General features: G+C 34.1%; 1 protein-coding gene across 1 annotated transcript in view; it reads left to right on the top strand.

Moving 5' to 3' along the window:
- The window catches only part of SNTG1 (syntrophin gamma 1), a 164,557-nt gene that overhangs the window by 55,223 nt on the left and 83,661 nt on the right, over window positions 1–25,673 (top strand). The window contains exons 8-11 of the mRNA XM_042840046.1: window positions 13,910–14,012; window positions 15,341–15,423; window positions 18,307–18,437; window positions 21,517–21,646. Of these exons, the coding sequence (XP_042695980.1) occupies window positions 13,910–14,012; window positions 15,341–15,423; window positions 18,307–18,437; window positions 21,517–21,646 (447 nt within the window). The remainder of the gene's footprint in view (window positions 1–13,909; window positions 14,013–15,340; window positions 15,424–18,306; window positions 18,438–21,516; window positions 21,647–25,673) is intronic.

Genomic DNA, 25,673 nt, shown 5'->3' with positions numbered 1-25,673 from the left:
ATATTATTCATTATCATGAAAGGATATTATGAGTTTCTATCAAAGACTGAATGTCAATTTGTTGTTCTACTGGGGTTGTAAAGAATCCCATCTAAACACAGCAGAGCATTCCTTCACTCTTAGTACTCTCCTATGGTAAAATAAATATGTTCTGTCTGGTAAAATATCAGCATTGGAGGAGGTTGGAAAAAAAAGTTAAAAAATCATCTCTCAACATCATAGAAATAATTTGTCTCTAGAAGCGCAGTCTCAAGTTGAATTTGGAAGTAGGGGATGTCTTGTTATATTTCTTAATTTAGATGAGTTGGAACTCTTTCTACTCTGGATATTTTTTTTAATTTTTTTATTTTTGCCATCTTTTTTTCTCTCTTTAGCATTTTGCAAGACTTTTTATAATCTGAAATCAGGAATAGCATGCATAGACAGGCATACACATTTAGGCTTCTGCCTGAGGAATTCGGTGCAACAGTGCATAAATCCAGTCACCAGCAACGTCAATCCAAATAGTAAACACCTAGTCTTTTAAGTGCTCATAACAAAAATTGTTTCTCACCAAGTAAGTTACTTGAAAAGCGAGGTTATTGTCCAGGGAGAAGCTGATATTGGTAGATATAGAATCTGTGTAGGTATTTAAACTTTGGTGTTTTTTTTGATACAGCGAGGTATTCTGTGTAGCACCATATTACAAGTCAAATGTCAGCTACATTTTGAACAAGGCATCTTTTCTGTGAGTTTGACAAGAAATGAGATGCCCATGTGCATTGCATTGTAGCTTTCACCCTTTTCCCTGTATTCTAGCAGAATTTCAATTATGATATATATTTCGTAAAGCCGATGGCATAGAAGCTGTAGTTACTTAACTGGAATTATGTGCAGGAATTATATGCAGTTGACAAATCTTTTTTTTTTTTTTTTTTTTTTTGATCAGTTTTCATCCAAGCTGATTTTTTAAACTTATGATGAATATCTTCAGTAATTTTTTTCATGTTTTAAACAGAATAATAATCATATTGCATTTATAAGGCAAGAGATAAAACCGAATAGATATTTAGACGTTGAAGCTGCATAGTCAGCACTTGTAAGAGGAGAGCTTGATCATTCCTCAATAGTTTTCTTCATATGAAGAGGCCAAGATGTTAGTTATTCCATACTGCCATTCTGTTCGAGACCTGTGGTTGTAAGAAAAGTGTTAACCTCACCTCTTTTACCATGGTATAATTAATGAAAATATCTGTAACAACGTATTTATAATTTCCTTATTGTTCATGAAACTTGGAGCTAATAATGATCTGTCAAGTATTTTGACATTAGTTTGAAGTGAGTGTACATCAGGTAGAAAAGAACCTAGCTGGTATAAATAATCCCTAGAGGTACCTGTTTGGCTGGTTTTGTCTTGTTTTTGTGATTTGCGGGAGCTCTCGTTTCTTTTTCCTATGTAGTAGAAATTCTTTTTATTAGGATGCATCCTAGAGAAGTAGTATAATATGTATTCAGCCATATTTTTGATGTTCAAATAAACAGTGTTTGTGCAGAACACAGAAAAGGCTAGGGTTTATTCAACAGCCGTGATGTTAAACTTTATACACTGATCTGCATTGTTTGTCTTCCTAACTTACTTTTCCTATCTTTTTCTCAAGTTAGCTATACTTGTATTACTTGTTTTAAGACTCCATCTCTTAAAATTATTCAACACTTCTGGTAATTTTAATAAGTGGGTAGAATGTTAGCATGGGGAATATTGAGTCAATATGATTAATATAATTATTTTCTTTTTACACTACTGTAATTCTCAAAGTCAAAATCCTGTAAGGTTTAGTAAGGTTTAGTAAGGGTAGAGTGAAAATATGAGTCAGCAGAGTGAAAGTATGAGTCACATAGAAAACATGAAGAGCCACCAAGAATCAAAGGAAACAAGAATGCATATAGCATTCTGTGAGTTCAGGACATTTTGGTGTACGGAAAAGGAAACCTTCTATTGACAAATATTTTTCCTGGGTCACTATTAAAAAATTTTCTCTAACTCATATGGACTAGAAAATATTATCTGAGAGGCAGCATCAGTATTTTCTTTAAAAGGGAAATGGCCATGTGGCATAGACTAGTAGGAAATGTTCAACTCTGAAAGACAACATTTTTATTTCTTATGGCTTGATATGGATCAGAGAGATTACATTGGTTGAAGGAAAGCATGTACACTACTTTAGCTAGCCAGAAAGAATCACAAGTAAAGAGTTGTACTCAAAAAAGTGCCAGTATTTATCCAGGGCTTATCTAACACCTGTACTTCTAGGTCCCCCCCCCTTTTCTTTTTCTCTCTTTTTTTTTTTTTTTTTTTCTCCCTCTTAGGATTGGGTCTTTGTATTCTAACTGTTTGGTGGACGAAGAAGAGGAAAGGAAAATGGAGTCTATATTTTTTCATTTGTATTCAATGTTGGACTGTTCAGCCAGATATAGGGAAGCTTCCAAATGGTCCACTCCATATTTCTTACCCATTAATATGGAATAGTATAATACTGGTGCTTTGCTACCTGTTTGTCAGTACTGTGCCTGTTTTTATAGTTCAGCAATTTCTTTCTTGACATTACCATGTTAATAGTGGACTCTTTCTACAAGTTCAATTTCGTATGTCCTGTTTCCCATTAGTTATTCTAATGTAGAAGATAGTGCCTACTAAAACACTGGGTTAGATCACAAGAAAAAATTGAGTGCAGGTGTCGTGTCAAAAGGAAGAAGTTCTACATTAGAATTTACAAAGGTTATCCTTTCTTCAGACTGTAGTGCAAAGACCTGCAGATGTTGTTGCCTGCTTGTGCCGTTAGTACTTTTCTGAACAAAATGGGAAGTAGTCAGTGCTCAAGCTGAAATGGCATTACTAAGGTAATGACATGTATCTTTAAATTAGGTCTTGTAAGTGTAGGTAATATGCTCTACTTCACATGCCCTTGTCAAACCAGCCCTGATTCAGAATATTTCCAAGGTTCTAATTATGCTGACCCACTAAAAGAAAAGTTCAAAAGAACAGTCTGCATTAAAAAGTCTCCCATATTTTAGCATGTCAGTGTGCAAGTACTAAGTACTGAGAGTATCTCTGTTTTCCTTGAAATACTGAAATTTCTTCTTATAATATTTTAAGTATAATGCATTTTACATACTAAATGGGTAAACTGACATCCTTTACAAAACCTTCATATCTCAGTCATGTTAAGGCTTTTTTGGAATCTTATATATAGTCATATTTACTATAAAGTTCTAATACAAAACACATACAAAACACATTCAAAGTCTCCTGCACATGTTAGGTCATAATGTATTATTTTTGAATTTCTGGTTATCCAGAAAAGTTTGGTGAGATCTTGCATCTGCTGCAAGGAATTCTAATAGATAAAACATTGCATTTAAACATTTGTACTGGAAGATTATAAGATTTTACAAGTTATATAAATCATCCTTCTGTCAATCAATAAGTGAGGTTTGAGAGTAAAATTAATCACCTGCACAATAGTGATCACAAAAACAGTACAAAGACATTTAAAATTTTACTAGTACAGCTACACTTCTCAATGTCCAAGAAGTTATGAAGGCCAAAATCTTTTCATCTTATTGGAAGACTTCTGTTTAAATGAAAAAGTGTGCCTACCTCCTGATGATACTTTTTCAGTAGGCTTTTCAGTAGGTTTTTCAGTAGATCTTCTTGGAGCCTTCTCTTCTCCAGGCTGAACAAGCCCAACTCCCTGAGTCTTTTTCATAGGAGAGGTGCTCTAGCCCTCTGGCCATTTTCATGGCCCTCCTCTGCATCTTTCTTGTATTAGGGGCCCCAGGCTGGGACGCAGTAAGTTCTCCTGATGGGATCTCATGACAGCTGAGTAGAGAGGGATAATCAGTACCCTTGCCCTGCTGGCCATTCCTCTTTTAATGCAGCCCAGGATGCAATTGGCCTTCCAGGGTGCATGCTCACACTGCTGACTAAGATCTGACTGTCCAGATCTTTATCCATTAGCACCCCCAAGTCCTTCTCCACAAGGGTGCTGTCAGTGAGTTCTTCTCCAGATCTGTGCATGCATCTGGAATTGCTCTGACAAAAGTGTGGCATCTTGCAATTGGCCTTATTGATGAAATTCATTATGTTTGTGTGGGCTCAATTTTCAAGCTTGTCCAGGTCCATCTGGATAGCATTCCTTCCTTTTGTTATATCAGCTTGGTATCATCCACAAACTTGCTCAGAGTTCATTCAATCCCATTATCTCTGTTGATAATAAAGATGCTCAAGAGCACTGGTCCCAAGATGGACCCCTGGAGGACGCCACTCATGACCCTTCTCCACATGAACATAGAGCTGATGACCACAGTTTTCTGGTTGCGACTGTCCAACCAATTATTTATTCACTGTATAGTCCACCCTTTAAATCCGCATTTCTCCAATTTAGAGATAAAGATGTAGTATGGGATCAAGTTAAAGGCCTTGCAGAAGACCAGATAGATGACTTACCTTTGTCCACTGATGCCATTGCTTCATCTCAGTAGGTCACCAGATTGGTGAGGCAAAATATTCCCTTGGTGAAGCTCTGCTGGCTCTCTCAGATCACCTTCTTGTCTCACATATGTCTTCATGTATTTTCCAGGGGGATCTGCTCCATGATTTTCACAGGCATGGAGGTAAAACTCGCTGGCCTGTAGTTCCCCAGATCTTTCTTTCTCCTTTTCTTAAAACTAGGAGTGATATTTCTCTTTATCTGATCACCACGGACTTAACCTGATGACGATGAGTTTTCAAATATGATGGAGAGTAGCTTGTCAACAACATCAGCTAGTAAAATATCTGCAAGTGTCCTCCAGTTAATTAATACCCAATATGAGTACCTCCAAATTCAGTTCTCCCAAAATTTAAATTTAGATGCTATTGAAAAAAAATGTAAAAATGTTTAGACAATATTGTTTATTGATATTTCATATTTTTTGATAACTGTGTTGGATCCCAGCTAAGCAAAATATGTATGCCTTTGCCTAAAAGTAACAACTAAAACATTTTGATGAGTTAAGGACTCTTTTTTTTCCTCAGTTTTATATAATATTTATAAAGTACCAAGTCAGTTTCTCAGTTTTAGTTAGATGCAGTAGAATTATTTCCCCACAGTGAAAAGGACACCATTACATTAAATGTCACTAAAGACTCTTATTATGCATTTTCTCAGTGAAAACTTCTGCCACTGAGTACGTTTCCAGAACTACTAAAATATCTTTCTCTGAGATTAGAGCCTCACTGCCAAGAAGCTTAACAGAGTTAACTGCATACATTGATCTAAAACATTACTTAATATACAAATTTGTCCAAGAATTATGCTTTATGTCATTGTGAAGTTGATAACATTTAGTGTTGAACAAATACCACTAGGCTTACACATTAATATTTATTCAAATTCAGAATTAAAATTTGATTTCAAAGTCTTTAAGACTACTTTTTATTAATTTTTCATGAGGACTTATATGCTGGTGCTTGATTAGTGTGACTGTTCATGAAAAGTAAATGTTAAGGTCATATTTGCCATCAGCAAATTTTATATTGAATATGTAAATGTGAAATTTGCCACTGGCTGTGTGTTTGACCTCAGTCTTGCAATGAGATTAGTGTAAGCACACTTATTCTATTACTGATTCCATCATAACCCCCTCACTTAAACTGGGGTTCTGCTTTCTCAGAAAAGCATTCTAACAATGTTTTGAACAATCTCAGACATATTTCTATTCAGAAAACATTTGAAATTTAAGAATGTATTTCAAACTGCTGTGCCAACTGAGCAACTTTCACTCTTGAAATATTAGGAACAGAAGCAGGAGCCAACGTGATATTTGGTGTAGTAACATGCCTGAATTTTGCGTATTACTTATGATATTTTCACAAACAGTATGCAGAAATAAGAAACTTGTTTAGTAAATGCCTTATAAATGCCATATATATTAATCAACTGTGAAAATGCTTTTTCTGGTAAATTTGAAGTGTCTAAAAAGTTTCAGTGAAGAAGCAGTGAATTCTTGTCTGTTTAATAGGTAAAGAAGCATCTTCTGTGTTAATAATCAAGCCTAGAAAGCTCAGACCCTTTAAGGGTTCATTACTCTAACAAAAAAATAATAATATTAATAAAGTGCAGTATGACCAAACTGTGAGGGTAAAAATGAGCTCTAAATCCTTAACATGGAAAATTAGATTGGAATTATTTCCTCCTATAAGTTATTTTCTCCAATAAGTAATTATTTCCTTCTCTCACTTTTGTAGTGGGAAGCACACTTTACCTGGAAGATCTCAAGTCCTTAATTCCAAGTCACATTCAGTTCCTCTTTCAACTTGCTAGGAAAAAGAATTTCCATTTTCAACCTCACTTCGATTTTTTATTTACAGTTACTTAGAAGAGAAAAAAATATTGGAAGTGCTAAATCTTTTATATGAAGCCTTTTGGCTTTAGCATAATGTCTTCCATCATTAGAAAATACAATTCAGTTAATAAAAGGATTTTTAATGGTCTTCATTCAAACTGTATCTGGATAGTCTAGAACTCATGCACGTAAGTGTGAATATAGCTAATGTTATTTATTTTTCCAAATATGACATGGATAATGTCTTTATATTATATGGGACTAGTGCCCATTAAATGTACTACTTGTGTGACTAGTAAAGGATTTTATGCTTAAGGATTAAGTAGGAGGAATTTCTACATCTGATCTCGGTGTTAAAATGCCCTAGATTGTTTTTTAAGAAAAAGTAGAAAAAAAAGTCTTTGAAGTTTTGCATCAGGATTCCTTGAAGGTAAAAAGCAATTGCCATTTGTTACGGAGAAGCCACGTGCAAAGCTTTTGCAGGTTGCTTAAACATTCTGCAGGTGATAGTTTTCTTTGAATATTTTCCACCACATGTAGTCAAGAAGACCTAAAAAAGAACAACCATCTCATTAAAGCCTGCTGTCACAGTTGGTTTCTGACTAATAGTCAAAAACCTCTTGTGTCTTAAAGGAGAAATCCATTGCAGGCTGATGGGGGGTGATTGTTGGTAATCTGACTGCACACAAAAGTTAACACAGGTGTGAGGGTGTTGTGTTGAGAAAGCTTTGGACAAGTCTGTAGATGTTGTAACAGTACTGTAAATACCTGATTCCAGCAGGAGTTATATTTTACTTATAAATAGATCAGATATTAATTCTAAAGTAAATTTGATTAATTTTTATTTGGAAAGCGGCAGTAAGATTGATCCAAACTAAATTCTGGTTCATGTGTATATTTCTGAGCTCTGATACCAATGAGAGACTTACACAAATAAATTCTATTGTAATTAAGGCATCTAAGTCAGTAGGAGATGAAGTATGCATTTTACTACAACTAGTTGAGATCATAAGTAGGCTTCTTGACTTAAAATATTTGACAGACGATGGGGTTAAGTAGTTTATCTAAATGATGTTGGCTTTATCAGCCTTATACAGTTGTGATATCCAAAGCCAAAAAAAAAATTTTTTTTTCTTTTGTCCAAAACTTTTCAAGCTACTAATTTCATACCTTTAAAAAAATGTAGAATAAACATAATTTAGTTTCAACCATACTAGCAACAGTTCTACTTTATTTTTAACATTTTCTGTACTATAAGGGCCTTTGTTCACTTTTCTCAGTCAGCTGTTTTGAAACTCTTTAAATATGTAATTTAAAAATGTGTTTATAAATTAGTGTAGAAAGATTGTGGGTTCCCAGCAGTTGAGTATATGTTAAGTTTCAAAATAAAAAAATTGAATAGCTATGTGAGTTTAAATAAGAGTTTTTGAAACTGTATAGCTGCATAGATAATTCAGTGTAGTTGAGTAATCCTAGAGGAAAACTATATGGGGGTTGATAATGAGAAAAAAAGGGTTGGCACTTCTGTGATTCAGCTCTGGCATTCACTCTCTACATATAGGCATATTGAAAAAACTCGTGAAACATGGATGGAGTTTGGATTAGTCTTCTGGTTCTTTGAAATTTGTTTACTTGCATAGATTATTTTTGCCATATATGAGATATGAGAAACTGTGTTAATACTCAAGTAAGCTCTGTAACAAATCAAGTCAAATTTCAATTGACTCATTACTTAAACTTTAGTCAGAACATGAAAATGAATTTTGTCCATGTTGTGTATATTGTAATATATGCTGTAGGATACAAGAAGCATTTAAACGTAATGTGCAATGAAGTGTAAATTTTCAACACTTAAAATATTAATCTTAGCGCTATACGGTACCCTTTCACAGTACTGATATGTTATTTTCTACTCATTTTCTTGTTGGAATGAATGATTGCTCAGTGACTAATTGGTGTATCTGTGTACTTGTTTCTTTTGCAGACTATGGTCCCAGACTAATAGAAATCCATGGAATAAAGTTTAGGGAGCATTAAGAGAACTCACTGTTTGAAAGTGACTTTTGCATTATTATAATCACAGAATCATAGAATCCTTAGAGTTGGAAGGAACCTCTGAAGGCCATCTTGTCCAACTCTCCTGCAATGAGAAGGGACATCCATAGCTAGATCAGGTTGCTAAGGGCCTCATCCAGCCTCATCTTGAAAGTCTCCAGGGACACATCAACGGTGTCACTGGGCAGCTTGTTCTGGTGCCTCACCACCCTCACTGTAAATAATTTTTTCTTTATATTTTAACCTAAATCTACCCTCTTTGAGCTTGAAACCATTTCCCCTTGTGTTTTGTCAATTCCGAATTGACAGTCTGAAGGTTAGCTGGTATGATTCAAAGAAATCATTACAAAGATAGATCATTGTAAGCAACATAGTCAGATTTTATAATGAAATGATTTTTTATTTTTCTGACGGTGATATGGAGGTTTGAGTTTAGGACTACCACTGGCATTTCCATTCTTCAAACACTAAAATTTTAGCAAGTTCTAATTCCTTGTTTTAGTTTCTGTATTGGCCTGCTGGTAATTTGATTGAATATGAACTGTGATGACCAGTAATAGGCTATTTTTAGTAAATATAATATTTTTATTTTTAGTAAAACAGAATTCCAAATTAGAGTACGTGACCTAAGGAATGCAAATTAAGCACTTCTAGCAATATTTTTTGGGGTTTATGTTTGTTAATGATGCTAAATTCAATGAATGAAGAACAGGAAAATGCTGCCAGAACATCTTTCCTGGCAGTCTTTTACTTTTGTGATTCTGTTAGTTTTTCATTTCTCCTCCATTTTTTGCATGATTATCTTTTGCTGAGGCTCTCCTATGTTATTTTTGAAAAGAAAACATCTAACTCAGCAGTAATTGCTGTCTGTTGCTATTTTAATATTCCTAAGCATTTTAGTGCTGATTATGGAGCATAATAATAAGAGTTAAAAAATACCATTTTACAAGTTCAAAAAACTAATCTTTTCTTCCAGCTTGGTTGTCAGTGTATCACTGAAGTGATAGAATTTTCTTTTTACCTTGACACTACATTGAAGAAAAATCTGACAGAAATCAGAGTACTCTGTGGCTCATATTTGAACCTCGGAACATGATTATATTTTTTATCTCTTTTTAAAGGCAGATCACTTAGTGCTCTACTTTGTACTTGAGTCTTCAGGTTACTGGAACTTTTATGTCTACATTGGTTCATAAGCCAATAAGAGCAGGTGTGACAAAGATCGATGAGTGAAGACAGAAGATAGTTACAACAGACTGGTGTGACATTGCCCATCTGAGAAATCACCTGATGGTCTAGCTCAAATGAGCACTGTCACTTGGAATTGAGAATAATTTTGCTTCTGAGTGCTAAGTCTGATGGGACTTGTCAAAAAGCATCAAATCCCGAGAGACTGTGTATATTGCTTTGAAATGATTTTTTATATAGCGTCTTTGTAGCTGGATCATTCTCTGTGTTAGTGCTACCTTGGTTCAATTCCCATGCCATCTTGAGAAACACTAAAACTTTTTCTGCCACGCTTCAGAATAATTGCTTAGTGATAAACTGAATATGATCTTTCTGCTGTAACTACGAGTATTACTGCATCCACCTTCCCTTTTATAAAACAGTACTGGTAGCAAGTTAGGTGCAAAAGTTGTGTCCGAATAGAAGTTAATGTCTTCATACACCCTCGGCACATGCATTTCTTTTTCCTTTGCTTGAGGAAGTTTTCCATTCCAGTGTGCAACTCCTTTGATTTTGTATCTAAATATCTAAATCAAGTTTTCTGACCAGACAGCAATCAACTTCTCTGGTAATGTCAAGCTATGATCTGGCGTATGCTTTCAGTTGAGCAGCGTGAGTTGGAACTGCTGTCACAAAATGATGTTCTACTTTGTGCTGTACATCAGTAAGAAAGATTTTGTGAAGGAAGAAAATTTTTGATGATTTTAACTATTATACTAATTGATTTGTTGTGGGCAAACATTTGATAAATATTAGAGCATGGGAATTTAAATCTCCCCACACTGACATATTTTTACTGTGAATATCTGTACTATTCTATATCACATACATGGGTTTTACTGAAAGAAACAATTGCCTTTTTACATAATTAAACATAATTTGAGGCAGTTGTATGCATGTGTCGAGCCTTCTAGCCTTGGGCCCTTAAGTCATTGTACCAGAATACGTATTGTGGGATCTGCAGATGAACCAGTACATTGAATAACAGTGCACAGTATCCTTCTTTTGTTTTTTCAAATGATAATAATTTAAGATATTCATTAATGAGCTAATTTTTGCTTTCAATTACAGTGAAGAATGGTGTTTGCTGTGGTTCAGAAAATCATAAATCTTAAGGAATATATGCTTTTTGTTGTCTTCTGTTTAAGTCTGTGCCAATTCATTTATGTATAAATTTCATTTGTAATTTAAGAGTGAATTTAATGTCTCATTCAAGAAAAATACTTGCTGAAGTCAGAGGGACTTCATACATCAGTGCTTTTGTGAATATATTGAGACAGACATTAGCATATGCTCTAATGTTGTCTTTAACTGGCACTTTAAAAGGTTTTATAAAATTAAAGGGCAACATTACTATAAGCATTACTGAATGCTTAGACTACTGTTATTGTTATGTAGAGACTTTATTCAGAAGTATCACACACCACCATAAAATCTAGCTCTTTAAAACTATCACTTTGTCAGTGGAATATGCATTTTCAGATCTGCATAGATATACTTGTATGGATAGATATATTTTCATTAACATAGATTTTCCAAGCCTGAATAAGCACTACTTTTGCATTCATGCAGGACTCATTTTAATGAAATTGCTCTGTAAAATTTTTAGCTACAGTGCTGACGGGCAATGATGGAGAGAGAAGAAAGAAAGAATATGCCAGTATTTCTCATTGTTGGGATTCCACTCACGTTTGTAAAATCTAGAAGCCCATTCTGTATTGTATCTTCTAGTCAAACTGTTTGACTCCGTTTTCAACATCTTTTTTTTTTTTTTTTTCCCAGAGACAAAACTCTCCATAACAACTAGCCACATTTATTTTGGCTGTTACCCTTTTATAAAAGTTACACATTTTTCCATTTCACTTTAGCTGTTCCAGTATATTCCTAAAAACATTCCTCAGCAATTCTCAGTAAGAATAGATTTCCTTTCATATCTCATTCTCTTTCTGCATGAAGGAAAGATGCTAAGGGAAAGTGCCTGTTGAATGAGGACATCAAGTAAACCAGTCCTGTAAAGCACACTTGATTTAATACAATTCAACAGTTGTTCATTGTTTATATAAAAGAAAGGCAAAAATCTAAAGTTGCAGTAAAGATTTCAAATGAAAGCTTCAAAAAGAATGTTAATTCAATTAAGAATCAAAGTTTCTTCAATTAACTTTATTTTCAAGAATGGATTTGATAATCACTGAAAAGTAAGTGGCATGGGATTGGTAGCTTATTTATTCTCTTTGTAGCAATCATTAACTAGTAGTTTTCTTTTTCAATATTTTATATCTCTTTGTTGTACATGTCAAGACCAAGCACTTTCTGGCTTACGTGTTTTATGTACTCCAGTATATGCTTTACTTGAATAGGTATTGCTGATTTCATCTAGATTTTGTACCACTTCTTCATCACAATTTTTCATTCTATAAGTTTGAGAGATAAAGAGAGAAAGCTTGGAGTAAAAAGGTAATACCAGACTACTTAGGACAACTTCTAGCATTTCTACAGCAATGTTATCAAACGCATAATCATGTGGACTTGTGGCTTGTTTAAATTTTAGAAGAAAAAGTGTTCAGGGACAGAGTTTACTTCTCAGTTTTTTTCACAGGTGGTATCCACTTAGATATCTTCAAAAGGTGACTGTAAGTTAGAGTTGCTAATTCTGTAACTTCTCCCTTTCTTTCCTGTTATTGAGTAAAAGCATTTTTTAAAAAAGGTAAAGGATAACTTTATTTTTCCTGCACTTCGTCTATCCACATCTGTGATTGCAGTTTAGAAAACATGCTCCTGTTTGCTTTGGCTATGACTGTTCTGAATCATGTGACTGGTACAGAAGAGAGAAGATGTGTTTTCTTTGAAGGCTGAGGTTACAAGATATCTCTGATGGAATTCAGGACTTCAGAGTCTTGATCTGACTAACTATTCCACTGACAGTGTCATTGTTATCCCATGAAATAAGTGTTATTTCTGAATTCTGAGGTCTAAAACATCAGAAATATGAACTACTCACTGAAGATCTCTGTGCTACAGCAGAAGTTTTGGATGTGATTTAAGATGGTGAAATTTGCTGTGATACATGTTTGGTTTTTGGCACACATACATACTACATTGCAAAGTATGCCTTGACAACCAGTATGCTACTTTATATAATAGACTAAAATTTCAGAGTGGATTTCAGATATTGGTACAAATAATGTGCCATCACATTGTTACTCCTCCATAGCAGCCACTATAGAATTGGAAATATTGTGTCTAAGTGAGAAGTTGACAATTTTTCTTGACGGATTGCTTTAAATTAGCCTGATGTAGTGCAGTGATTTTCACATGGAAGTATCCCTGAAAATAGCAATATATATGTATGCAGTTAAATGTGTAGTATAGGTTTTTCATTGGCATGGATTAAATAATTGTATCAATTAATTTACATGGTGTTTTGACACAACAGCATTGCAGAAGGGTTACTTGTAAGTTACCTGGACACAGTGAGATCACAGCAGAAGAGAACCAAATATATGCCAGATTAAAAAGGCAACTTAAATTAACTCTTATAAGATTAACAAGTTATAGAAGCAGAACAACTGGTAGTGTTCATTCTGATACCCAGAGTTATATCACCTAATGGCTCTCATGAAATAAAATGATTCTAATATAAATTATCACCTGTTAAGTATAGCATTTTGATTAGATGCTTGTGTGTCTCCTCTTTACCAGTCTGGGACTGGTAAAGGGACTGCCTGGACTTCTCTTTCTCTGCTGTGTAGCTTGGGGTGTCATCAGCCACATCACAGAAAAGCTAAAAACATGAAAAGGAGCTACAGAAGCAGTTATGGGAGAGAGAAAATATGGCTGAGAGCATTCACAAATGGATAGGGGATTCACTTGTATTCCTATTCCTTCATAGTCCTACCATGCCAGGACTCTGGCATAGCTGTGGAAACTACAGCTTTTGTTTTGTTGGAGATTTATTAGACAACCTCAGCAAAACTAAACTGAACCAAGAAGAATTTATACATGTGGGTTACTGTTCATGCCAGGTCTGGAAGGGAGAAGTACGCAGCTGAAAAACGTCAGAGAACAGCCAGTGCTGTTTCCAAACCGGTATTACCTGTTAGTGTGACCAGGAGCAGAGCACATAGAAAGCTTTACATCTTGCTTTCTTTTTTGAAAGATGTCATTGCAATACATTGCAGGTATAAGGAGCTGCATGGCATTGCTTATACTTCTGCTGTGTTTTGGTCATACATATATTGTCCTGTTTGTGCTTCTCTTCCAGGTTCAGGTCCTTCGCAATGCGGGGGAAGAAGTGACCCTAACTGTGTCCTTTTTGAAAAGAGCACCTGCTTTTCTCAAACTGCCATTGAATGAAGATTGTGCATGTAAGCCTTTATTACTTGACCAAAATAAACCTTAATTCAATGCTTGTGAATACTTGCAGCTTCTGAATCTGGTGTGCATTGGGGGGGGTTAACAACAGCTTTCTCAGTCAGCATTGTTGCCCAAATATGAGCTTCTCGTATTGCCAGATCTTATGTTAGCAGTCACCTTAAATAAAAGTGTGCAGTTGTTGCTTGAAAAACAACAACTTTTGAAAAACAAGATTGCCTTGTATTTGGCTGGTGTGAGTCAGCGAAGTTGAGTCAGGGGAATTACATTAGGTTACAGTAGCTCACATTTTGGTGTAGAGTATTTAAAAGCATTTTTCTGTGGAGCACCAGATAAGAGTTTACTCCAGGAATTTTGTGTTCTAGATGTGAAAATGAGATCATGTGTATTTATTATGAGAGCTTAACTTTCTCATTTAAAAATCAGGAGTTTTCATGTAGGTGTCTGTGTACCTAAAAATAAATTTGTCTAAAATGTTTAATATTTTAAGTCCAACTGAGTTTTAGTGAACTAGCCCCATCAGAAACAAAGGAAACAGCTGGCTTCCTTTAATTGCCTGAAATTGTGAGTGTGGGCACTTAATTATACAGTTGCAGCATACCCAAGCATATGCATAATCATCCTGTGCCTTTTGGCACCACTACTTTCTGCTTTTTTCTCCTAAAGGGAGCAACAAAACAAAAAAGTGTTTGTTTCAATACTTCTAGGCCCTGATGTTACATCAGTAGCAATTAAATAAAACTAAGTTTTGATATGTCTTATACAAAATCAGTTGTAGAAGTACCATCTTTATCTTGTATCCAGGTATTGAACTTAAATGAGGCAAGAAAAAAAAAAATGCAACACCAGAAATCTTCTAAAATAAAAAAGAATCCCAGTAACTCATTGCTGCTTTTATGAAAGGATGTGGAGTATAGAGAATGCTGAGTAAAGTACAGTAGCATGCACTTGAATAGATCCTATCATATATGATTTATGAGATGTAGCTCTGTATCCTTGTAAGTTGCTACAAGAACTGTTAAACCTGTGAACTTCATAGAGAATGACAAAAGCATTGTCTGACTGTTTCGTTTAAGTGAGAACCAAGCAAGTAAGTGCACTTTCCATTTATTATCAGATTAGCAAATACATTTGTGATTTTTTCTTACTGAGTAGATTATTAACTTTTTTACAAATCACTAAGGAGTGAGTTGAGCCTTGACTTTTGGATGACAAAATCAATTGGAGAGGGAAACATGCAAGCACACAAACACAAAGTTTTATTATAGCATTATAGATAATGATACATTTTTGTATATTCGTATATCCGTGTTGGTGTTAGGCGCCCCCAGTGACCAGAGCAGTGGCACTTCCTCTCCCCTGTGTGACAGTGGTTTGCATCTCAACTACCATCCCAACAACACGGTAAGAGCTTATATTTCTTTCATGAAATTACATCAGAAAAAAAATTGCTAAGTGAAAGTAATAAAAAACCAGCATTGTGGGAGGAGCTCAAATTAGCATTGGAGGCAGTTCCATAGGGGGCTAAAATTTGTCAGCCAGATATTGTAGCTAAGAGTAACACTGAGAAATTGTAGCAGCTGAGATTATGCTCTGATAAATGTGATTACTATTTTTATCTGGACAATGGAAATTTTGGGAAAGTTTTGTCTTCTACATTTATTTGCAGAGCAGGGGGAATAAAATTATTAAAGTGACAATATAGCTATTTAAACAGGAGTTAGAAAACCTTTTCAGAATATTATTACATATATTTTATTTATTATTTATAACTTTTGACCAAGGCTTACGTAGGTGCATGTTTTTGCCTATTTTTAAGATGCTAACGTTTTTCTCCTATTAACTAGCTCTAACAATTGTATTGAAGAACAATAGCATTACACAGCAAAGTGCCTTTAACTTGAAGTGCTACAGATCTTTGTTCAGATTTGTCATAAAAGATTCCTTTGAAATGCAACACGGTGCTTTTATTGTATTTCTTAGTCATTAAATGCAGCATTTGTGATATTTTGTATAGTTCTAAAGATTTTTTTTGTATGTATTTGGCTTTGTGATAGATATACTAGAATAGAAATCACAGACTAAATAAATCTGTATATGACATAACTATTATACTATATGATAATGAACAGAAGTTTAAGCACTATTCAGTAGACTTCCTGTCTCTAATTTCTGTCTTCCTTTATTGTTCTTTCTCATTTCAATAATAAAAAGTTTAAAATGGGAGCCAGAAATTTAAAAGTCAGTAGCACGGATTTAAGCCAGATTAGGGTCTAGGAATCCAAAAGATTAAACTAATTAGGTTATACATCTGCATAGGAGAAGGAATTCATCAAAAAGAGTTAAAAGTAATAATATTGAGTCTTGCTGTAGGACAAAAAAAAAACAATAAATGTATATCTTCTAATAGTGGAACAACATCAGAAACAAACACCTGAGCTATTTGTATACGTATGTAAAAAGGTAATTGGAGGAGATTTTAAAGTTATTTTGTTAGCCACTTCAAGTCTATCTTTGCTTTGAGGGTTAAAGCCTTGCTTCCATTCAGGAATCCTATTGCTGCTGAAGGTGTCAAAATTATGTAAGTTACCTACAGTTTCTTTTTGAACTGATAATAATTTAATGAAAACAAGTTTGGTTTTTTTTTTAGTTTTCTGTTTTTTTTTCACTCAGTCTTCTTGCCTGGGATATCTCCTTGTAATGGAATGGAATGCTTCATAAAGTCAGATGAGAACTCTATGTGAATTCTTAACATATGCACAAAACTTTCGTTGTCATTCCATATTGTCAAAGTATTTTCTAGAATGTATTGTGTCTTATGGCCTTAGGGTATTTCGTAGATACAGCCTTGGTGATCCACATGACAAAGATTTCTTGCTCAAAAGGATTTGGAGTAGACAGGTCCGGTTTGGACCTAATTTAACAATAGAAAGTGCTATGCAAAGTGAGGTTACCACTTCTGTTGCTCTTGAACATAGATCTACTGTCTCCATCTAAACTTCTTGCCACATTTCAACTTTTTCCTAAAGTTTTGTCACAGCTGGAAAAAGTTCCTGAATATAGACAGAACTTGAAAACTTCAAGACGTTATTCAAAACAGTATGCTAGCTTAGTATTTCTACTCAGTCATTTATTTATGTGGATTTATTTTGTCTGAATCTATGGAATGTTTCACCAGAGCATCAGTGTTTTACATTCATGAACGTACTTTTGAAAATCCTGCTATTCAGATAAATTGATGTTCATTGTGATCTTTCATGTTACACGCGTTACAGATATATGAACATTCATTTAAAAACTTGCTAAAGCGTTAAAACTTGAAAAATCAGGGTATGGGGTTTTTTTTACATTTATTTTCAGAAGATATGAGTAAGAAAAAGTATGAAGAAAAAAATTTAAAAAAAGATTATGATTCAGGATCAATAGGTTCAATTTTACTGATATATAGAAAGCACGTATTTCAGTGCAAATGTTCTTTAAAACACGGCATTACGACTACCCTATTTTGAAAAGCAAGTGCTTTGTAAAGAAAGAAAGAGGTGCTGGATTTTTTAAAAATAATTTTGATTTTTTTTACTCAAAAACTATATCTCATTCTAATCTACATTGTCTTAAAATATACTAAAATTAAGATGTATATGTATAAATACCCCTTCTTTGTAGATATAATCATACACATGATCTAGTTGAATTTTCATATAAATAATATCTTGTGTAAATAGGTAAAATTGATATATTGAGTGAACAATTTTCATAATTTATTAATTAATGTGAAGTAATATAAAATATTACATAGTATTATAATATATAATATAATTAGGTATAATATAATGTTATATACCAGTGAAATGAAATTAGAATAGTTGTATATGTAATTGAGTGTGGAACCATAGAAAACACCTGAATTATGATTGAGTGACATAGAAATCTCCCTTACTCAGGGTACAGATATGAAGCCTGTAACCAATAACATAATATACGGGAAATACTTTTATTTATGACTAGTCACCCCCAAGAATGATGCAGTCTTTTTTTGCTGGGTTTCTAAAATAATGTTATTCATAGTTTCTCTAAACATGTTGATGTTGAGCTTTACATAGGTTAGTTTTATTTCTGACAAAAAGTTGAGAATCTGTGGAGTGCTAGCTAGAATTTGTGCCGATGATCTGAGAAAAGTGGATGATTATGCTAAACATAAGGTCTTTGAAGTTGCTATCTTTCCTTCCAAATTTGCTGACTATTTATAATGAAGCCCAAAACTGAGAAGGGCCTTCTAATGTTTTTCAGGATACATTATCATGTTCCTCATGGCCAACATCCCCAGGACTTAGATGGGAAAAAAGGTGGTGTGATCTCCGATTAATTCCACTTCTTCATTCACGATTTTCCCAGTACCTTCCAGGATCAGATTTGTGCAGGTAAATAAGTTCAGAAAGCTGAAACTATTGACTTCTCGATTTAAAGATGCAATCCCCAGGGATTTGCAATATTAAGAGAAGTGGCATTATTAATTCCAATGCAGCTCTGAGAGATAGGGGACAGAAGACCTGGGGCGCTCACAATCAGGCTTAAATTTATTGCATCATCTGATGACCCGACTAGTGATCAAGCATTAATATCTTGAACTTTTTCTGTTCCTACATTCAAAAACACATAAAGTTACTTAATTAATATGTAAAATCTTCATTAATATTTCTGTTATAAGTGTTTTGCAGAAGGTTTCAATTATCAATTCTTTGTTGTTATACTCACACTTTTGCCTGGAAAGGGGTCTTGCAGTCTAATGTTACCACTTCCCTCCAGGTGTGGGTTTATGATCCCAATGAAAACTGAAAGATCATAAATCAATTTTGGGTTTCTTTGGGGGCAATTTTGTTGTTTCTCATCACAACCTTCTTTTTGGTTCTTACCAAATGTTTGAAAGTTATGTAAAAGCCTCCCACAGCCTCAATTAATTCAAAGGGCTATTGTTTCTTTAAAGTTTACCATGTAGGTTTGCAGTCTTGTTTCCTATTCAACAGAGCTGATATTAAAGCAGCTTAGTAGTCACTAGATGACTGTTAAACTAAAAACAGTTTATGGTCTCTGAATAGTGACAGCAAAATCATGCTTACTTGTCTACATGATTCTTGATCTCTTGACAATTACTGGCCCAGAGAGCTAACTTGTGATGCAAAAGCTACATTGGTTCATTGGCTGAAATGAGCAGGATATGGATACCAGAGATGTAAGATTTCTTGTACATGATTCTCTGAAAACCTTCAGCTCAATGTTTTACAGTGGTTGAATATAATTAACACCTGTCGTAAAGGACCCAGAATTATAAAAGTCAAATCTGAGATCTGTTCTGCTGTACACTCCAGATAAGATACTAGAACTACTCATGGGAAAATTAGGATATATTCGACTATTCATAAATTTAAGACTTTCACATTCAGTCTTCTGTAGCAATAAAACACAAGCTTAATATGCTCATTATAGAAGTTGTACATTACAGAGAAAGATTATGTGTAGGCAGCAATATTCCTAAGATTTCAATTGCAAAATAAATTTACAGATGTATACCTGAAGTCATGCTCACACCTTGAGTGATTACTAATTATCTCCCTGTATTTTCCTGTGCTATCTATCATGAGGAAAATTGCTTTAAATTTTTTTTTAAAAAAAATCAAGTTTGATAGAGAGAAGCAGTTGTTGGGTTTTTTCCTCAAAAAGCACAGAGCCAATATTTTGTTGGTAACAAGCTAGTCTATGAGTGTTTTAAAATAGTTTGTAAATCTCTGTATTTTAAAATATGACTCCCTCCAAAAATTTGTTTTCAAAGAAAGATAGAAAAATTTTTAAAGGGACTGAAAATGAAAAGAATATAAAGAACAATGTTAAGAAAAGAATATTGCTAATAATAATAAAGAAAACAACATAAAATGTTACATGCTATATAAAGTTGTCTTATATCATTTTTAGAACCTGCGATGTGTAATTGAATAAGAATATGATCTTAATTTTTTCTTGTTGTTGTATTAAAAAATGATCAATAAGAAGTTAGTTTTTAGTAACATATCTTTTAGATTGTGCCTGTAGGAGTTTATAGACAGATGACCACCTCTGTGAAAAGACAACTGAGCTGATGTGTTAGCTGATAGATATAGATAAACCATCGGTGTCTTCATGATCATGTGAGGATACATAAGCTTTATCTTCCAGTCAGAACTTATTCTTCATGATGGAATTGCTCAAGGAAAAGGCATGGCACTAATTCATTTTTATACTAGTCCTAAGTGAAAGAAAATCGTGTACTTGACACAGACACAGAAGAACATTTATGGTTGAGGTAGATGCTAGCTCTGCATTCTATAAAATTAGTTGATAGTTTTGTGAAGTAAAAAACTTATATATGATTTTGCAGAATCAATATCAGTCTTAAGATGTCAGAAACTGTCATTAGTGACACTCAGTTTTATGTTGAAGATAACACTCATTTTGCCTCAGCCTTCTAAAAAATCTAAACAGTTTTAAACCATGAATGTATGAATTTGTAGGGGAATGCTAGCAGTGGAACTTTATGTTCTCTTTATGCTTAATAATATCCTATTCTGTGAAACTGATTCATAATGAGCTTTTGAGGTTCTGAAGCTAGAGACTTGTCAACCTTCCTAAAGGCCAAAAAGGCCTTTTACAGAAGTTGGATCTCCTATAGCTTTATAATTTGAAAGTTTCCTCTTGTTCTGTAATTGTTTAGCACTCAGTTGTGGAAAGTCAAACTATAACGCATCGTAAATCATTGTGTAAGTTCCAAGAATGTTGCTGAGGTAAAGACACCCCAGTGGCTACTGCCTTTGTCAGTGGATGTCTCTTGGCATTCCTGTGTGATTTCCTAATGATTCTGCATTCAGAAATGCAACTGAAAAAATCATTAATGCTACCTCATAAATTTGAATTCACCAGCTATTCCATCGGCAGGTAAGAAGAGGATCATTTACAATGAAAATTCTATCACCAAAAGCAGCTAACTAGCTAGCAGTAACCTTAATGTGTTTTGAAAATGAATTTGGAGAATGAAACAAAATTTTTTGAGAAAAAGGTACGGTATTCCACTGAATTTCATGAAAGGCTACCTACAGTCTGCTGCACTTTCCTTCTCTGTGATCTTCATATTCAATTATTAATGCTTTGATATGCATCAACTATTCCACTTGTTTAGCTTCTGAAATCACATAGGGTTGGACAAGATTCCATAGAGCTAGTCAATAGGATTTTCTTATAGCTTCTTGGAAACTTAATATAGGAATAGTTGACCTTTTTATATGACATTTAACATGTAGCTGATTGTTTTAATATGTCAGGTATTTATAAACAGGAAAACCAGCAATTTATCAGTGCTCACTGGTTGACCTTCATTGCAGTTGAAAGAAAAGCATTTCTACAAGTATTGTTAAGATGATACGCTAGAACAGATGAAATTTTCTTCTGACCTGATCTGTTATGACATGTCTATAGGCAAAATGCGTTCCAAGTAATTGCTGTGGATGGGGTTTGCAGTGGAATAATTCAATGTCTCTCTGCTGAAGACTGTATTGACTGGCTACAAGCAATAGCAAGTAACATTTCCAACCTCACAAAGCACAATGTAAGTATGGATCCAAGCAAGCCAGAAGGTTTCCCAATCATGTTTGATTATAACTGTCATAAAAGCCTAATGGGTTCAAGCACAGAATTATCTGCATATAAACAATGCTCGAGGCTGTCTGAGAGAAGTCAGCTCAAGTTTATCATCAAATCAGACTTTGTGAGAAATCACTGAATGGGAAAATATTCCCCCCTACAGTCATCTAGTTCACTTCATCGCTATCAGCATTGCATATTTAGCAATACCAGCTACCATGAGAAACAAAGACTAGACACAAGAGAAAGACAGGTGTGATGTATAAGAACATATAAAAGCAAAAGGAAATTCTGCATTTTCCTGATGGATTGAAAAGGTATATCTATATTGAAATTTTTGTAATTGGATCTGAATTAGATATTAGGTCTGTTTAGGTGTCATTTAAGGCAAGGGCAATACAAGTCCTCACTATCGAGAAAGATTAAATATGTTTATGCTTCATGCACTGTACTTTTATGGTCTGATCTTGTGGGATAGGTAACTTTTTATTGCAACAAGGATAACTGTTATGCGTAGGTTTTGCTAAACTACTCCTAAGTTCAGTTGAAAGCTCTTAAGTTTGTTGGGGGCTTTTTGATCTACGTAGGATATATCTTGCATTTGATAAATAAAATGTAGTTTACAGCTTAGAATTCTATATGATTCCTTTTCTGTTCTGTCTACAAAAATACAGAACACATGGGTAACTCCATTATTTTGAAATAATTTAGAACAAGGAAGCCCTTGAGGATTTAATTTATATTCTTTCAGATTTCCTTAAATCTGTTTCAGCCTCCCAAATATAACTAAATTTGCTTTTCTTTCAAATACAGGGAACATATTGAAGGAAGTTGTATTTCTTGCAGATTTATATTCAAGATGCAAAACTATGCTCCATCTGGCAGCAATATGTAAAAGTCGTATTATAAAAATGTGACAGACATGAATTCATCCACCATGTGCAAGCTTCCATGCAATGCAAGCCAACTTTATGGCTATTTATTCCTCCTTACATTGCTATTGCTGCATAGAACTTCTTGTCTATGAGGCATCCTGACGAATGAGTGTGCTGGTTAATTTTTTCTCACCATCGTTAGTTCAGACTGTTGATTATTCTTGCAATCTAAAGCAGTATGTTTGTTTACTTACAACAGTAGATAGAAGACTTTAAAATTTATCTGATAATACATTATGTATCTCTTATGAGACTGTACCCGTGGTTACTTAGTTACTATTGTTACATAAAATACTTTCAGTGTTTTAAAAAGGAGTACAGTGTGTTCTAGACTAGTTTCCATAAAGAAACACAAACACTGTAACTGATGTTACAGTGATATATATAATAGCTGATTATATAACTATTATGCAAACATCTATATTTACCTTATCCCACAGACATCCTGTAGAGAAATTGTGATTTAGTTTGGGCTTACGACTATAGTAAATGATGTGTTTTACAACTGTCCCAATTGTTTATTGCTCATGTGAGTTCATGAAAACCAATGAGACTCTCTTTTTCATTATATATTTTTCTTAAAAATGTCAAATTTCTTAAAAATGACAGCATGTATGATAAGTGAATGTAAGCAATATTAGACAGTCAGAGAAAAAAAGAAAAAAAGCAAACTGTTATTCAGAACAATGATTAAATATGAGTAGAGGTCTTTTTTTAAAAAAAAGATTATTGACCTACACATACTGCTGATGCTAGCATTCTTCCTCTGTGAGAATCATTTACTCACAGTCATTCTCCCTTCCCGTTGGTGTGCTGTACCAAAAAAACAATGTGAGTACAGGACTTTATTTAATTTTCAGACAAAATATATCAACTATTTTTCTTTTTAGTTTCAGTTAATGTTTTATTTTTATCTAGGAGTTATGTAAAGTAATTTTTCACTTAAATACTGTATAATAGTTTGTTGAAATGTAACCATACATGCTTTTTCTAACTTATGAAACAGAAAGAAGATAAAAACTAATAAGATTATAAAAACTATGTTGTTTCTGAAAGCATGTCCTTTACTACTGTGTCAAGTTTGGACTCAGTAGGTTTGGGTGGGATTTATCTTGCCCAGTGCTAAACGTCTTAAAGCAGAACATCTGAATAGTTATCCCTTGGCTTTACTTCTGACATCTGTTTTCTGATTATATGAATCCCCTCAGAACTTGTCTTTGTTTCCTTTGACTGGTTATGGACCCTGAGGTGGTGAGTTCAAACTCATATCTAAGGATATGTGTAAATTCTGTCACAGGTCTCCTTATGGGGCAAAAGAGAGCTTCTCTGAAGAAATCTAGTGAAGAAATGTCTGGGTATTTTGACAGAAAACATTCTAGTTTCAACTAGCATTCTGAACTATTTTACTTTTTTACACACAAACTGTCTGAAAACCGTCTGATGGTTCAAACCCCATAGATGTATGTGGTAAAAAGCCAGCTTTCTTTCCCTGTATTTCTTTGCCGTTGTGAAATGTAAATCCCAGGCTCCAAAATCTTCTGTTTGAGTCTATGGTTAAGTTACATTTTTGTACGGATAAAGTCAGAATTTCTTCTACTGCAATGTAAAATGTTCCTATCTGACGCAACAGTGGTGTAGTTCAGTTGAAGAATCAGCAGTGTAGCCAGAGAGCAACAGGATAACAAAAGGGCATGTGTGGAAGCAAAACCAAAATGTCTTGATGATCATCACCTCTGAAAGACAGTTTTGCTAATTGAATCTAAGTAATGGAGTCGAACATTTTGTCTGTGGGCCAACACATATTACCTGCAGTAATTTGAAGACTGTCCATCCTTGTACAGTGCGAGATAAAACTTGTATTACTATGCAGCAAGATACTTGCAGTTTTAATGCAAAGATTTAGAAATTTATATTATGACTATTCATAAAAACATCGGTATGCTGACTGATGTAGTTTACCTCATTAGTTCTCCATTTTTTGTCAAAAGACAGACTTCAAGCATGCAGTATTTTTCCTTCTGTTTGTAGGTTAGGAGCATTGTCCTCCAGTGTTTCTGAAATCACAGAATCACATGATACTGACAACTTGCATTTCTTTAGTTCCCCAGGAACAATAAAACAATTACAAATGAGATGGAATGCATCCCGTTAAGATTAAAAAACACTAATTGACTTGTATATGGGTATGCAGTTCACAGGATATTATAGGAATGCACTGCTTAAAGTGACATACTATCATAGTATAATTGATGATGTGATGAATCCATAAAGGTTATTCATTTTGGAAGTAGAATTCTTCTCCAGTGTGAGCCATTTAAGCTGCTTTTCTGTGAAAAATTTATCAGTTTAGAACTACTCAGGGGTTATATTAAGCTCAGAGTTTGGTTGAAGCAATCGTCAAACTAAAGTTTGTGTGCTGAAACCTGAATAGGTTAAATTGAACACACACTTGGGATTCTGTTTCCCTTGTGAATTCATTACATACTTGCTGCTAGTATGGATGACAGGCCAAAGAAGATTTGAAAGGAAAAAAACTGCCACTTCTACCTTTTTTATCTGTGCTTTTCTATTCTGCTGTGCCAATTCAGCTGTGAACTATTAGCCATTCAATAAGCTACTTTTAGTCTGTATTAATTTCTTTGATAACTAATACTGATTTCTCATGTTTCACACAGTATCCAATGGATCATACAACTTTTAAAGAACTATGCTCTTGGAACAGTCTAAGAAAAGACTCTAAAATCACATGCTATATAAAGATCCACTTGATGCCAATGCATCCCTAGTTTATGTGATACAGTTTTCAGGGGTCTCAGGGACAGTATTTGTAATGACTTTAGCAGGGATGAGGTTTTAACTAAGTTATTTTTCAAACCTAATTCAATTCAAAATCACTGGGTACCCCAATGTATTTTCCAAGTGCAACCATGAATAAATAAATAAATAAATAAATAAATGTGAAGGAAACATGAATAGAAGTTTTGGGTTTTGATAACAAAAGAATATTATATACTTATGTTTCAGTTATCATCTTGTAGGATGCAGCTTAGCTGATTC

The sequence above is a fragment of the Centrocercus urophasianus genome, unplaced genomic scaffold, assembly GCF_019232065.1.
Source record: "Centrocercus urophasianus isolate 14NV4802_14NV808 unplaced genomic scaffold, USGS_Curo_1.0 seq_11, whole genome shotgun sequence".
In the NCBI taxonomy this organism is placed as follows: domain Eukaryota; kingdom Metazoa; phylum Chordata; class Aves; order Galliformes; family Phasianidae; genus Centrocercus; species Centrocercus urophasianus.
The sequence above is the reverse complement of the archived record's forward strand: the minus strand, read 5'-3'. Positions and strand labels throughout refer to the sequence as shown.